Source organism: Neltuma alba, unplaced genomic scaffold (assembly GCF_004799145.2).
Source record: "Neltuma alba isolate B1F8T4 unplaced genomic scaffold, ASM479914v2 tig00013145_pilon, whole genome shotgun sequence".
NCBI classification, from domain to species: domain Eukaryota; kingdom Viridiplantae; phylum Streptophyta; class Magnoliopsida; order Fabales; family Fabaceae; genus Neltuma; species Neltuma alba.
In genome coordinates, this window is record NW_021637460.1 from 47,467 (window position 1) to 61,746 (window position 14,280).

The following is a 14,280-nucleotide window of genomic DNA, read 5'->3' on the forward strand; positions in this document are numbered from 1 at the left end:
TTTCGGTTTTTGATCCATCACAGGGGAATTAAAGGAGCTGAAATTAAAATATGGTCTTGGTTTATAAGATGTGGGTGATTTTTGTAAGCCTCTGATCTAATCTTGCGGTTTTCATAATCTTTAATTTCATATGAATTCTTGTACGATGACGAGATAGTAATTAAAATCAATGTTTGATTTATGCTGTATTGAAATAAGGAATTGAATCTCTTGGCTGAAAGTATATACGGTGCTGGACCGTTGATATACGGAGATGAAAAATCAAACGTTGCGATAATATGCAAGTTGTGGTGCGCGCGCGCGTGTAAATTCTGATGGCAATTATTGTGTTAATTCTTGGGGGAAAAAAGTATTACCCTCATCTTAATATAAAAAGCTAGTTGACTATTTGATTAAATTAAAAAAATTAGTTAAATCTGTTATTTGTAATAAATAGGTATTGTCTTTTCTAAAATACTCTAGTTAATAATATGTATTAGTTAAAACTACTATTTGATAAAACATTTAATATGTGCAACTATTATAAAGACTACCTTAAAAAAAAAAAAAAAGAGATAAAATAGATTGAGATCTTATATTTAGGACTAAATTGAATATTAAATTAGCTCTTAGTACTAAGTCTGCAAAATAACCCTTTAAAGGCTTAAAGAAAGAAAATTACGAGTAGAGCTGGTAATATGGGTTGCACCTGTGGGTCTAACTCGCCAGTAAACGAGCATTTTAAACCTGCACTGCCAGACCAACAACCCGCCGCGGGTTACCACGCCAACCCGCAGGCTAACCCACATCTTTTTTTTTTTTAATTTTTAAAAATTTTTAATTGTTATAATGATATTATTATATATTATATCTTATCTAAAAAATTTAAAAAAATACCTATATAATTTATTTGGTGCTTTGAATCAAATATTTCAAAGAAAAATAAAAAATTTGTTATTATTTTTGGATATTGTATAAGAAAAAAATTAAAAAGTAAGAAAATTTTCAAAATAAATAAATAAATAAATAAGCGTTAGCCAACCCTCTTTCAAACTAATCTTTTCAGCCCGACCCACATATGTTCAATCCGCTACAGGCCAACCCGCAACCTGGGATTGGCTCATTTTACCAACCTTGTGAGCAGTAATTAATAGTTACAATACAAAATGTCTCAGATACTCACTTTGAGTCGTCCAATGAAAACTCTGAGAACGCAATTGATCACATGGACTATACCAAAAGTGAATATGAATATATACAGGCCATGGATGGCCTTAAGGGATATCAATGGAACCTTGTTCTGCAAGAAAATGAAAAGATAACAAAACGGTTAAATGATCATAGTTCAAGAAATATACGAAAGCGTCCACATTCGGTGGTGCTCACCACGAATGTGGACGCATGTAAATCCAGAAATATAGAAAGGGAAATTCACGATGCAAATAACCGAAAGGTTTATGTCCTGACTCAAAGAGCCTCAATAACTGTTACCATTGTCACAGTGTAGTTATCTTTTAAATTTATATAAAATTTCATTTTATAAATAATTTTTTCAATTCTTTTACCCTAAATCAATTAAAAAAAAGCTTTATGAAATTTTAAATGTTGAAAAACATTCTTAAATGCTAACATATTAATTTTTAATTGTTAGAAATAAAAATGAATTTTACAAGAAAAATCATTTGAGACTAACAATATTAGGGTTAAAGAACTAAAAAGATAATTTATAAAATTCAGCAATTAAACCAAAACATATGCACTTTTGCCTATTAAAAACTCACAATGGCAAGTGAAGAAGAAACGAATTTGCGATATGAGTACCAAAATTTGAACAGTTTAGATTTAAATTTTTCAACTTTTATTTTTTTAAAAAATATTTTAATGTATACATAATTTAAAATAAATATAATTGCCTAATTGTGAGTTTTTCAGAAAAGTAATTTTTTTTATTTAAAAGTCACCAGTCAAAATTTTAAAATTTTAATTGTTGAAAATATATTTAAACGATACAAATCTCACCATAAGAATAAATATCACACTAGGGAACCGATTAAAAGTGATGGGTATTGACATTTGGACTCTCCAGATCTATGTGTATAGTCCAAATTTAATTTTACTTTTATATTTGAAAAATATTTTAATGCATAAAATTTAAAATAAAGTTAATTTTTTAAGTGTCGATTCTTTAAAAACTTCTTTTTTTAAAAAATTTAAAAATCATTAATTAAGTTAATGGTCTGAACTGGTTCCATTGAGGACTGTCATGTGCAATGTTAGCTGAGCAGCGCAATATACGAATTGGCATCAGATGCTGGCCCGTCGTGAATTCCAGCAAGGCATCATATTGTGGGTCAAACCCCGCGGAACGCAGATCTTTAATATCCTTTTGGCCAAAATACATATTACTGCCTTTAACTTTAACCCAGTTGCATGTAACCTCTCTCATCTTGAAAAGTTTAAAAATCACACCTTTAACTTTCAGATATTGTTCATCAAACCCTTGCCGTTAAAATGAACGGTTAAAATTAATGAAATATAAGCCACATCAGATTATTTAAAATTTCTTGTTTTCTATGTTTTATTGATTTATTCTAAATAGAAATTTAAAATATCGCTAAAAGGACAATTTTGCAATTCTATTATTTACAATCCCTAATTGCTAATTCTCCTGGCCTTGCACAACACTATCGTCCTGCTTCGTCTGTCTTCTAAATTTTATTCTTATGCTTCCCATCTCAATCACAGTCGACAATTCTTCCTTATGTCTCTCTTCTTTTTTTTTTTTTTTAAGTGTTGAACTTTCAATGCTACTGGTATATTCTAGTGGGAATTTCAAGCAACTGTGCTCGACTCAAATAATTTCAGATAATTTGATTCTGAATTAACGTAATAAGACTCAGAAAAGAATGGCAGGTGGTTTTGAACGGACATGATCTTGTGGTGCAAGTTCAAGGTTTTCACTGCCAAGGTTTTCTTCTCTTTTTTGAGAGATGAAAGACGAGAAACAATACAGTGGCAATGATACATCATCTAAGGTGAGACAAAATTAAGTTTGAGAAGCGAAAATAAGTCAAGGGAAAGAGGCAAGTTGTCTTTGGGAACCAGACTGAGAGTCAGAGGATGGAGAGAACCAAGATGATGGCAATTAGGGATTATTATGGGCAGGAATGTAGGATTACAACATTCTCCTTTTAGTAAATTCTGAATTTCAATTTGGAACAAATAAATAAAATATAGAAAAAAATTACATGCATTTGCCGAGTAATTTTAAATTTATATTCCATTAAATTTAATGATCATTTTAACGGCAGGGATTTGATGGTGAAGGTCTGGAAGTTGATGGTTTGATTTTTAAACTTTTAAAGATGAGGGAAGTGATGTCCAACTGGGTTACAGTTGAGAGGAGTTATATATATTTTAGCCTATCCTTTTCTCCAAAACCGTCAAAAGCAGGGATGTAAAACCCAGCAGCATCAGCTCTGAGAAGCCAACATAGGAAAATCAGAAGCAAAAAACGCACATCTACTGGTAGTGGAGGGAACAGGGAAAAAAATGAAAAAAAAAAATTTAATATAAAATCTACTTTATAGTACAAATTATTATTTACCGCCGTTTATAATAAAAAAGTTTTATAAAATTTTAAATATTGACAAAACATTCTTAAATACTAACATTAATTTTTAATTCTCAGAAATAAAAAAAATGTTATATGAAAAATCATTTGAAACTAAGAATATTAGGATTAAAGAACTAAAAAAATAATTTATGAAATTGAGGAATTAAACCCAAACATATGCACTTTTGCCTATTGAAAACTCACCAATGGGTAGTATTGAATAAACGAGTTTGCGATTTTGGTGCTTATCAGGGGTGACAAGTACCAAAATTTGAACCGTCTGGATTTAAATTTTTTAAATTTTATTTTTTAAAAAATATTTTAATACATGCGGAATTTAAAATAAATATAATTACTTAATTGAGAGTTTTTCAGAAGAGTACTTTATAATGTAAATTATTATTTACTATTTATTATTAGAAGAAAAAGTAGGGAGCTGATTCATTACAGAACCTTCTTTGATCTTCTGAAGAGCTTCGTAGAGGGCCGTCTTTGCCGTCTTTTTACCCCTCTCGAGGCTGTTTCCCCAGCAAGAGAGAAGACGTCCGGCAGCAAATGAAACGGCGACGATGACAGCGTAAACGACAGCTATAGCCCATCTAGGAGTTTATACGTTGGTAGTTGCTTCCCCAGCTCTAGCCATTATATTCTCTCTCTAGTTCTCTCTCTAGCCATTATTATTAGCTTCTTGCTACTGATCTGTGGAATCTCTGCACTTTGTCACTTCCACTTTGTTCCATTTATATATATGTGCGTACGTGTCCAAGTCCTGTATACCTCCATGAGCCTGAGCTTCAAAGTCTTCTTGTGTTATTTTGGATCTGGCGGATTGGTGCCTAAATTATTGGGCAAAAAATTTGAAAAAATTGTAAGATTTCTTTTGTCCCTGAAATTTAACCTCATTTTGGTTTTTGCCTTTGAAATTTGAAACTATTTCATAGAATTTGATTTCATTTTGATCGGTCTAAAGATTTTTTATTCTTAGAACAATGTCTTTGATCCCTGAAGTCAAAGTCCAAATCAAACCAAAATGACTGACTATATGACATATGAAAACACTACTACAGATTTTGTTATAAATGACGTTTAATACTTGACAGTTATTAAAAAAAAACCTTAAATAAGATGAGGCGGAAGTCCAAAAACACTTATTTGACGGTTATTCATTAGAACCGTCAAATATTATATATACATATTTGGCAGTTAAATATAGAAGTGTAAAATATCTGTTAGGATACTTTTTTAAAACAATTATTTGACGGTTAGAGCTAATAACCCTAAAATAAATATATCAATTTTTAGTTTATATTTAACACTTCTTATTCTTAAATCGTCGAAACTCCTGCTCTTTTTCCAGTGGCACGGCTTAGGTTTTTATCTGGAGCTCCATCGACTCGTCCCTACGATCACCCCCTTCCTCTACTTCTTTCTTCGTCACCACTTGGCTTCGCTCTCTGTTCTTGCATGCTTCTAATACAATCTCTAGTTTGTTTGATGCTTGCTCGGTGTTCATTGTGGAAGTGTGTGGGAGGCGATTTCAAAGAGTGTAGAGCCCTAGGGTACAACACCAGAGAGAAGGGAGAAGCCTAGGTGATGCTCTCACTAACATCTTAGGTTTCTATTCTCCTCATTTTTTATCTTTGATTCAGTCTTTTGTCTCATGTTAGAGTTTATTGAGGGGTTTTAATCTCTCTTGTTTTGCCTCTTGCCATGGTGAAACTTGGGCAACATTGTCGCTCATTATAATTAGGTTCTATCTCAACCGACAAAGTGATTCACTGCACCGATTCTCTTTCCTTTCCCATTTTTGTTTTGAACTTGTGAGCCCTAGCAAAGTGATTCACTCGCCTCCTTCTTCCACTTTTCTTCTTCAAGCTCATCCCTGTCACAGTTGCGCTTGGAGTTGGAGCTCAAATTCAGCGTGTTCAAAAATCAAACAATCGCAGTTGCACTTCTTTTGGTAAGTGTTTCACATCCCTTCCTTGAGTAATGGGATTTTCTTTGAATTTTATACCACTATGGACTTTGGTTTTGAATGGGATTTCAAATAAAGAATCGGATTTTCTTTGAATTTTATACCACACAAACATGTTTGTATATACTTCCACTTTCATTGCTTGGTTAATTTCTATTCAACACTGTGAAATAATCGCAGAGTTTAAATTATGGTTACGTATCTCTGGCATTTATCAAAAAACAAAAACTATAAAGGGAAAGAAGGAAACCGATGTGTTCCAGAAAGATTAGCTCATGAGTTTGGGTCACTGTTTTTAGGCGAAAATTAGGGGAAGAGAATTAAAGGTACATTAATGACGGAGATGGGCAGAATGAAATAAAAGCTGGATAATTACTTTTGCTGATTTGACACTCATTTCAATTTGAATGTTAATCTCTTCTTCGTCTGCTCCTTCATTTTTTGCATAATTCTGTTTCCCACGTAGTAAGCAATGACAAAGAAATTGTTTTAAAATTTGGATACATTAATTAATTGGTAATCAAAATAATTAAGTATTAATATGCTGATAATTAGTGTCAGCAAATTTTTGCTCATTAAATTTTTCTGGATTTGAATTCAAGTTTTGAATGTTCTTCTGCTTTTACATTTCAATGTGAGAATCTAAGTCCCGAGGCTAGCCCAATGCACATGTTTACACATTGTTAATTCAGGGTCTTGCATCATCATGGATGATTTCAGATGCTCTTTGAGTGATTAAATATATGTTAAATCATCTCTATGTTTTGCTTTGATACCTCATAGATTGGTACATCAGGTTTATTGTTTACTGCTGATCTCATTGTTCCATGTTGTTCAGATATTGAACATGCCTGTGTTCTGAGCTTTTTGGCCAAAGTGGTGTTCCAGTAGTTCTTGATTTCATTGTCTGCTCGGCCAGGTAGCCTTCCAGCTATGAGAGACCACCTGAGATAGACTGACATTAAAAAGACCAGCAAAAGCAAGATAAACTATGAATTATTGAAGGAGAAATAGTGCGAGACTAAATTATTAGGAACAATGAGGGGAGGGAATGAATATAATAACCTGTTACCAAGAAGCTTATGAAGCCTAATGATGAGTTCTTCTTCATCTTGTGTAATGCCGCCTCTTTTAATATCAGGCCCGAGATAGTTAACCATCTGAGCCTACAGCTTTTGGCACTCCCATTCAAGCCTGTATTTAGAATTATAAAGGGTCATGCATGCCCGGCCAAGCACAGAGGAGAATTAAGAACCAAAGTTAATTACCAGCTCCTTAGGGATGCGTGTCCATTTGGCTTGGCCGTGTGTCTCAATGTAAGAAGTCAGTAACTTGTCCTCTTGAACCGTCCATGCTCCTCTGTTCAGCCCTCCTCCTTCCGCGCAGCCACGTGGACGCTTCCCCATCCTCCTTTTTCACTGTATAAGATATCCTCCATGCTCCTCTTCATTTGCTGATAATAGGAAAGTGTTTAAGGTACCTAAATTCTTGTTCTAATATGAACTATTTTTCTCCTTTGGAGAATAATTGGATATCTATTATAGGAAGAGTTCTTATTGCTTAAACATGAAATTGTCATGAATATTTTCCAATAGGTTTGTGTGCAAGGGATATGTAAATTGGTTTTGGTTTATTTTCTTCAGGCTTGCACATTCAATTGTTTATTCTAATTGTTGTGTTATGCCTTAATTATGTTTAATCAATAATATTTTCAATAAAAATCTATTTTGGTTTTTGCAAAGGAATCTTCAATTAATATATCATGGTCTTAGCTTTTCATTTATGGGTGCAGAGATGAGATGCTCTTTTGTTTTTTTTTTTTCCCCCTATGTTCTTTTGACAGCTAATACATTGATTAGATTTAGATGTAATCTGAAAGGGATGAATTCCATAAGTATGATCATGACTGAGATATTGATGGATAAGAGAAAACTAACTTGACGTGATGGTGTAGAGAAAACACTCAATGTACATTTTCTTGCTTACAATCTGTTCTAAAATTAATGATATTATTGTTTTCTAATTTATTCATGTGTCAGTGTTGGTTTCTACTTACAGTTGTTAACTAAGAATGACTGAGAATGAGAATTCAAGTGGCCATTGATTTAGAACAATGTTGCTATTTTGCAGTTGGAGGATATGTGACTAGATGTACTAATACGTGATCTATGGCAGTCTACAATAGGGGCATACAAGAATATCGTGGGCATTGGTTTTCTAGATGGTGGAATTTTATTAGTGGAACTACTTTTAGAATTCAAAAAATTTGTGACACAATATTCTATTGCATAGAGTGTGCTCAAGTGATTAACTTGTTTTAATTTGTCTGATGTGTATTTTATTGGACGTTGAATTTTGACAAACATAATTTTTATTTAATGTTATTTTCTTCTTGTTATTATTTAATGATTATATTGTCTATTACAGTAAATGTCAACAGTAAAAAGTAAATAAAAATAATAATTATGTATAATAGAAAATAATAAAAACTGTTAAATAAGATCATCTTATTTGACAATTATAACCAAGAACCATCAAATAAGGTCTTGGCCATAACTGTCAAATAAGGTCACCCTTATTTGACAGTTCTTGGCAAGAAACATCAAATAAGGTGTGATCTGACCTTCTTTGACTGTTATAGCTAAGAACCGTCAAATAAGGTCATCTTATTTGACAGTTATTAGCAAGAACCATTAAATATTCTAAAAATACTTGACAATTCATAACCATTAAATATTCACTCAGACCTTATATGACACCATCTTATTGGACAGTTCAGAAACGTCAAATATGATAAAAAAATAACCGTCAAATAATCCCATTTCTGTAGTAATGAAATTAACAAAGTTTTCAATTTTACTCATATATATATATATATATATATATTAAATCCATCCTCAAAGAACTGAATTTGAAAAATATAAACCAGTATTAGAAAAGGGCATATTGCGTTGGCTGAAAAAAAAAAGGGCATAGTGAGAAGGGTTATCTTACATAAAAGGGAATATATGATATTTTTTGCCTTTACTCCCTTCAATCTTTTTGAAGCTCAAGCTAGCTAGTTATTAAATTATTGTTGGAAGAAAAACGTGGCGCCTTCCCTTGCGTCAGCAACAAGCTAGTTGCATTACGTGGGATTGATGACTCCATTACAGAATAAATCAAATAAAATGAGAATGAAAAGATCCATTCATACATTTGTTACCTTGCTATAACCGAATAGCGGTTAAGTTATTATTTTTGTTTGAAAATAATTTTCTTACAACTTTTCTCATTTAATTATATCTTATAAAAAATTAATACATTTTCAAAAGCACAAAAAATGGCCTTAAATTTTAAATGGAGACAATCCTGAAAAAATGTAATTAATACTCCACTTGATAACTTATAATCAAAGATAACTTATTCCTTCTGAAAAATGTCCTGTGAAAGAAACAAGAGGGAGTATCAGAGAAATTTGATGTATGAAATTTAACAAAGTTTTCAGCTTTAATCTTGTTCAAATCATCCTTTGAGAAGCCAAAGAACTAATAAGTTCAGGGGGGAAAAAAACAAAACAAAACCAACATTAAACAAAAACACAATGTAAAAAATTAGCTTAAATAAAGAAAAGGTACCTTTTGTTTATTAGATACTCATCTGATTTTATTTAGAAGTGGAAGAAAGAAGTTTTTTTTAAAATCCTATTTATAAATCACATCGTTAAATTTTTCATATAAATGTAATAAGTTATCCTTTGTTTATTATATAAACTGTTTTTTTTTTTTGGGAAAATGTATACTCCGGTAATTAGGAGTAAAATTGAAATGTGACTAAATTTTAAAATAAAGTTATTAAGATTTTTGTTTGGTTACTTTTGATTAAATATGTTAAAAATAATCTATAAATAAAATCAGATCTGCGCCTTGCGTCAGCAACTAGCTAGCTGCATTACGTGGGACTGACTTGACTCCATTAAAGGGTAAGTCAAAGAAAACGGAGAATGAATATATCCATTCATACATGTGTTTTAGTCTATTTGGCTGGACATTCATATGTAACTTATAATTTATCATAAGCCCGTTTAAAAATTAAGAACCTATTTATTTAAGCTGTTGGGCTATCTTACTTATACCTAAAAATTACCCTTAATTGCACGTTTTGTAAAAGCTAACAAGAGTAGCTTTTCCTGTGCCCTCACCATACTTGTAACGGTTAATTTCATTATTATTGGCGTCAGAAACTCTCAATTTCTCTCTCTCTTTCTCTCATTATTTTAATTCTCTTTCTCTCATGCTCCTAGATTCAGATTCCAAAGGCTCTCATTCTCCTCTCCTCCACACCTAATATTTCATTATTATTTGTATTCTCTCTCTCTCATAAATTTAAATTTAAAAATATTTTATCCATTAAAATTATGTTTCACTTTAAAATCCCAATAATTTTTATGATATCTCTAATGTTTTAAAATATATTTCAGTCATTAAATTTTACTTCTTCATTTTAAAATAATTTAAATTCATTGTATTATCTAAATTTTTTTTATCATGTTTCATTATTTATTAAAACTTATACCTATTTTGGTAATTTTACAAACTAAACTTACTTTTATTCAATCTAACTTTTACAAACTAACTTTTATAAAATCCAATCCAAGCACAATTCATATCACCCAATTTAACTTTTACCCAATCTAACTTTTTTAAAAATCAAATTCACAATAAGCTATTTTTTCAATCGCTAATCCAAACAGACCCTTAATTGTGTTGGCCAAAAAAACTACATACATTTTTATTGTAAATTAAAATATAAAAACTGTCATTTCAGAAACCACTTAATACTCTGATCAAGAATATCAAAGACAGTTTATAGAAAAACTGGCACTCTCTCCTATAGTAATTATAAGCTACGTACTTTCAATGAATTTACACTTACAAAAAAATGGTTCAATCCTAGTTTAAGTATTAAGCAATCATAAAATTAAAATCATTTTTAATATTATCCTCATTAATTATACTAAATATTTCTATCATGTTCTATCCGTTTCAAGACCACAGACAAAACCATCGCATTATTGCACATCTCTTTCCATTTGGAATCTGCTTCTCACAGATTTCTTTTGCTCAGTTAAAAAGAAAACAAATCATTGCATTAGAAATTAGGGTAATCACACTGAATTACCCTTCACAGTTATTAATATTGTGTGCCGGTCAATGTGTACGAATGTTTGTTAGCAAAAAAAAGAGAAAAGGAACTGTAATCATGCACCTTATTATATTATGAACTAATAAGTTCTGTAAAGAATAATTAGGAAGTATCAAAGTTATACTATTATGTTTCGACGTTAATCAATTAATTAAATACATAACAAGAAAAACAACACTTGGCATGCGTGAGTCATGGCTTACTATTACATGAATATGGGAAGGTTAATATTCGTCAGAGTGTGTCATTAATGTATGGGTACACTTTTTTCGACTGATAACAGGTGATTGATTAAACTTTTATTATAACTTTTAAATATTTTATTTTATTTGAGACTCAGAAAGTATCTTTATCAAGGTTTTTTTAATTAAAAGATTATCAAAAACGAGAAAGTGGACAGCTAAACTTTTCCATTCCAATTTTGTCATTTCATGTCGAAGGATATTTGCTATTATCTTGATTGTCGATTACATTTTTTTCCTAATTTTGTTGGCTAAAATTATGTTCTTTTTTCTGACAAAAATATTTTTTAGTTACATTTCATGAATTAAAAATATGGCTCAAGTGCTCAACATAAAACTGGCAGGTACATTTCCTTTTATTGGCCAGTTCTACGTATAGAATTTGTAAAATTATTATTTTTTGTTTATAAAAATTTATCAGATTCTTTTTACCGAAAATTTTTTTAATGGGATTTTTTTTTCAATTTTTGTTATTAAATAACCAACGACCAATTTTAGATAATATATATATATATATATATAAACATCAAGTAAATACATTTATATATGGATATTAAAACAAAAACAAATAGAAGGCAAAAGATAAGATTTTAAAAAAAATGTGAAAAGATTGTCCCGGCATGGAAAAGAAAATGGTGGATGCTTAAAAAATAAAAGGAAGAGAACACAAGTTTGAATCTTAAAAAATACATTTGTTGAGAGGGTTTTAACCTTAACTCATTTAGTTTAACAGAGATTAATCTAAACCCCAAAGCAACTTAAAGATGCTTTCAGTTATATAGGGAAAAAAAGAAATTGATGGCCAACAACCTCTTGATTTAATGGTATCCCAGACTCCTCCTGATGCTCCTCCTTGTAAAATAGGTTGAGTTCTAAGTTAAAAAAAACAGAGAGAAATGTAAATTGAAAACTTTAGATTTACATTATCCATATTAGATTTAAGCAGTAAAGATCTTCCCGTGTTCATAGCTCCCAAAAATAAAAGAAAAATATGAGGAAACAAGAAAAAGAACTTGGCATTAACGTGGAAAGTAGAAACGCAAACCCATTTCATAAATCGATAACACTGACTTCATTCCAATCAACTTTTTTTTTTTGTCATCCATTCCAATCAACATCTATCTACTTATATACAATATAAAATGTCTAACAACCATACTAAACATATTTTCATACCAGTAATAAAATTGCAGCCTCTTGTTGCATAGTAAAAATTGAAAAAGGAATTATCATATTCATATGCAGCATCGAACATAACGCCTATATTGGGCCGAATTAGAATGGCCCATTATATGTAACATGTTTTCTCGTCCCATGATAAGTGATGTTTTTGCTTGTAAGATAGATAATTAATACACACAACCTCCGGTCCTAATTATAAGACCTCACTTGTATACTCCTAATTATAAGACATTGTTTGTAGTATACAAATGAGGTCTTATAATTAGGATCGAAGGTAGTATTAAAAAACAGTTAAGTTAGTCATTTATAATGAATAAATGTTAGTTTTTCTAAAATACCATTTATACTTATATGCATATACCACCTCTTAATGGAAATGTATAATTAATAAAAATACTTTAGATAAAAATTATAAATTTGAGAGGTAAAATATATTGAGATTTTACATTTAAAACCAAAAAAACCCTTGTTTAGCTCCAATATCAAGGATATGAGAGATAGTACTACTTACTTATAGTTTGCTAGCTTTCTTAACTCCTTTTAGGTGTCACATTTATTGACAAAACATAATTTAGTTTCTTCGTGTGTAATGTGAAAAATCTTCAGATCTTTCATGTAAAGCAAAATGGCGGAGCATAAAGCATATAAATTTATAATGGATGATAGATTCAAATTATTAAGAGTAGATCAAAGCAAAAGGGACACAAATCTAAAAGGAACTAAAAAAAATAGCTAGATATTCATCATCAAACTTGTGTGCAAAAGTTACTTTAAACTCCACTTTAAACCAAAGAAAGCAGCCACCATATTCGCTGAATCCCTGACTCATGAATACAACAATTCAAAGGGGGCATAAATTTAGCGTGAGAATGAGGGTTTTAATCCTGATCAAATAACTGGATGTAAACCCACATAACTAGTGTGGATATTAAAATTAATTGGGCTTTCAAGTTTCAACGCTACAAAGCATACTAGCGAGGACTCAAACGTGTATGTTTGATTATGATATAACTAATTAAATTGCACTGGAATTCATTACTTAATTTAACCAACACTCTTGTAGTGGATTTATATTAAAATTAAGTACCATAACAAAGTGAAAAAATACAAATGCATTATGTTTGCCAATATTAATATCTTTTGAGTCAAGCAAGAACAATCATAAACTAATTTATATCCTTCTCAGCTATATGATTATTGGACTCTAGATACAATACCTGTGTTCTCCTCAACAATTTTGCGTAATATTCACATAGTAATGGGGGAAAATCATGGTTTAATAATTTTGCACTTTTTTGTGGCTGCCAGGCATGTTTCTGCACAAATTAAACTAGGTGTGATGCTTGAGAATTTTATATATATATATATATATATATATTGCTGAAATATAGGAAATTGGTATTCGGCACGCAATTGGTATTTGACTAAACAATGACCATGAAAAGGTGTGGCCTCTAGAAATCCATTAGAATCAGTTGTGGCTTCCAGTGATTCTGTAAATCCCCACTCATGAAGAAGCTTATCCCCAACATCTCCACAGGGCAAGTTCTTTAAATTCTCGTCGATCAAACACATAGTTTCACAGTCTTTCCATGGTGTCCACAAAACAATGGTCCAAATATGCTGGTGCTAGTGGGCAAGTTCTAGGTATTCTGCCTACACAATCAAGTTACACAGACTTTGTACACCATCTCTGTATGTGATCCTCAATTAATGGCTTTGAATTCATTCAGGGACAAAGTGGTCTGTCCATCAATATTGTGAGCATCATGGTATATCTTTCCCAAGTTTGCTTTCTGGAAAGGAAAAGTGCACGTTTTCATTAACAACATCCCAATCAACGAGTGGACCCTTCTATCGCGACACAACCAAACTGAGCCTTCATTAATCAGCAGCGCACCAAAGTTTTTGCCCACAAGTTCTCCCCGGTCACCGACTTGTCCCTGCAAATGGACAAAAAAAAGGCCCCAGTGCGATTTTCCACAGTTGGCGAGAGCCTTTCAGATTAACTAGTACGAAAGGAAGCCTTTCTCCTCCTTTTTAATTAAAGTAAATTGCTTATCTGTCATGAGTGTAAATTTCCGTCTATCATTCTATTAGTT

The 14,280-nt window shown here is 31.3% G+C and overlaps 1 protein-coding gene across 1 annotated transcript; it reads right to left on the reverse strand.

Annotated features, from left to right (window-relative positions):
• Positions 1-2,203: 2,203 nt before the first annotated feature.
• Positions 2,204-6,976, reverse strand: LOC114734789 (transcription factor TT2-like). Its single transcript, XM_028922433.1, has 4 exons — positions 6,839-6,976; positions 6,636-6,736; positions 6,347-6,515; positions 2,204-2,425 (listed from the first exon to the last, which is right to left on the reverse strand). The coding sequence occupies exons 1-4, from the start codon at positions 6,974-6,976 to the stop codon at positions 2,204-2,206; spliced, it is 630 nt and encodes a 209-aa protein (XP_028778266.1).
• Positions 6,977-14,280: the final 7,304 nt, after the last annotated feature.

Coding starts and splice junctions, on each gene's coding strand:
- LOC114734789 (XM_028922433.1), bottom strand. CDS start 6,976: ATGGGGAAGCGTCCACGTGGCTGCGCGGAAGGAGGAGGGCTGAACAGA. Junction 6,737..6,838: donor CACGCATCCCTAAGGAGCTG/GTAATTAACTTT, acceptor CAAAAGCTGTAG/GCTCAGATGGTTAACTATCT. Junction 6,516..6,635: donor CATAAGCTTCTTGGTAACAG/GTTATTATATTC, acceptor AGTCTATCTCAG/GTGGTCTCTCATAGCTGGAA.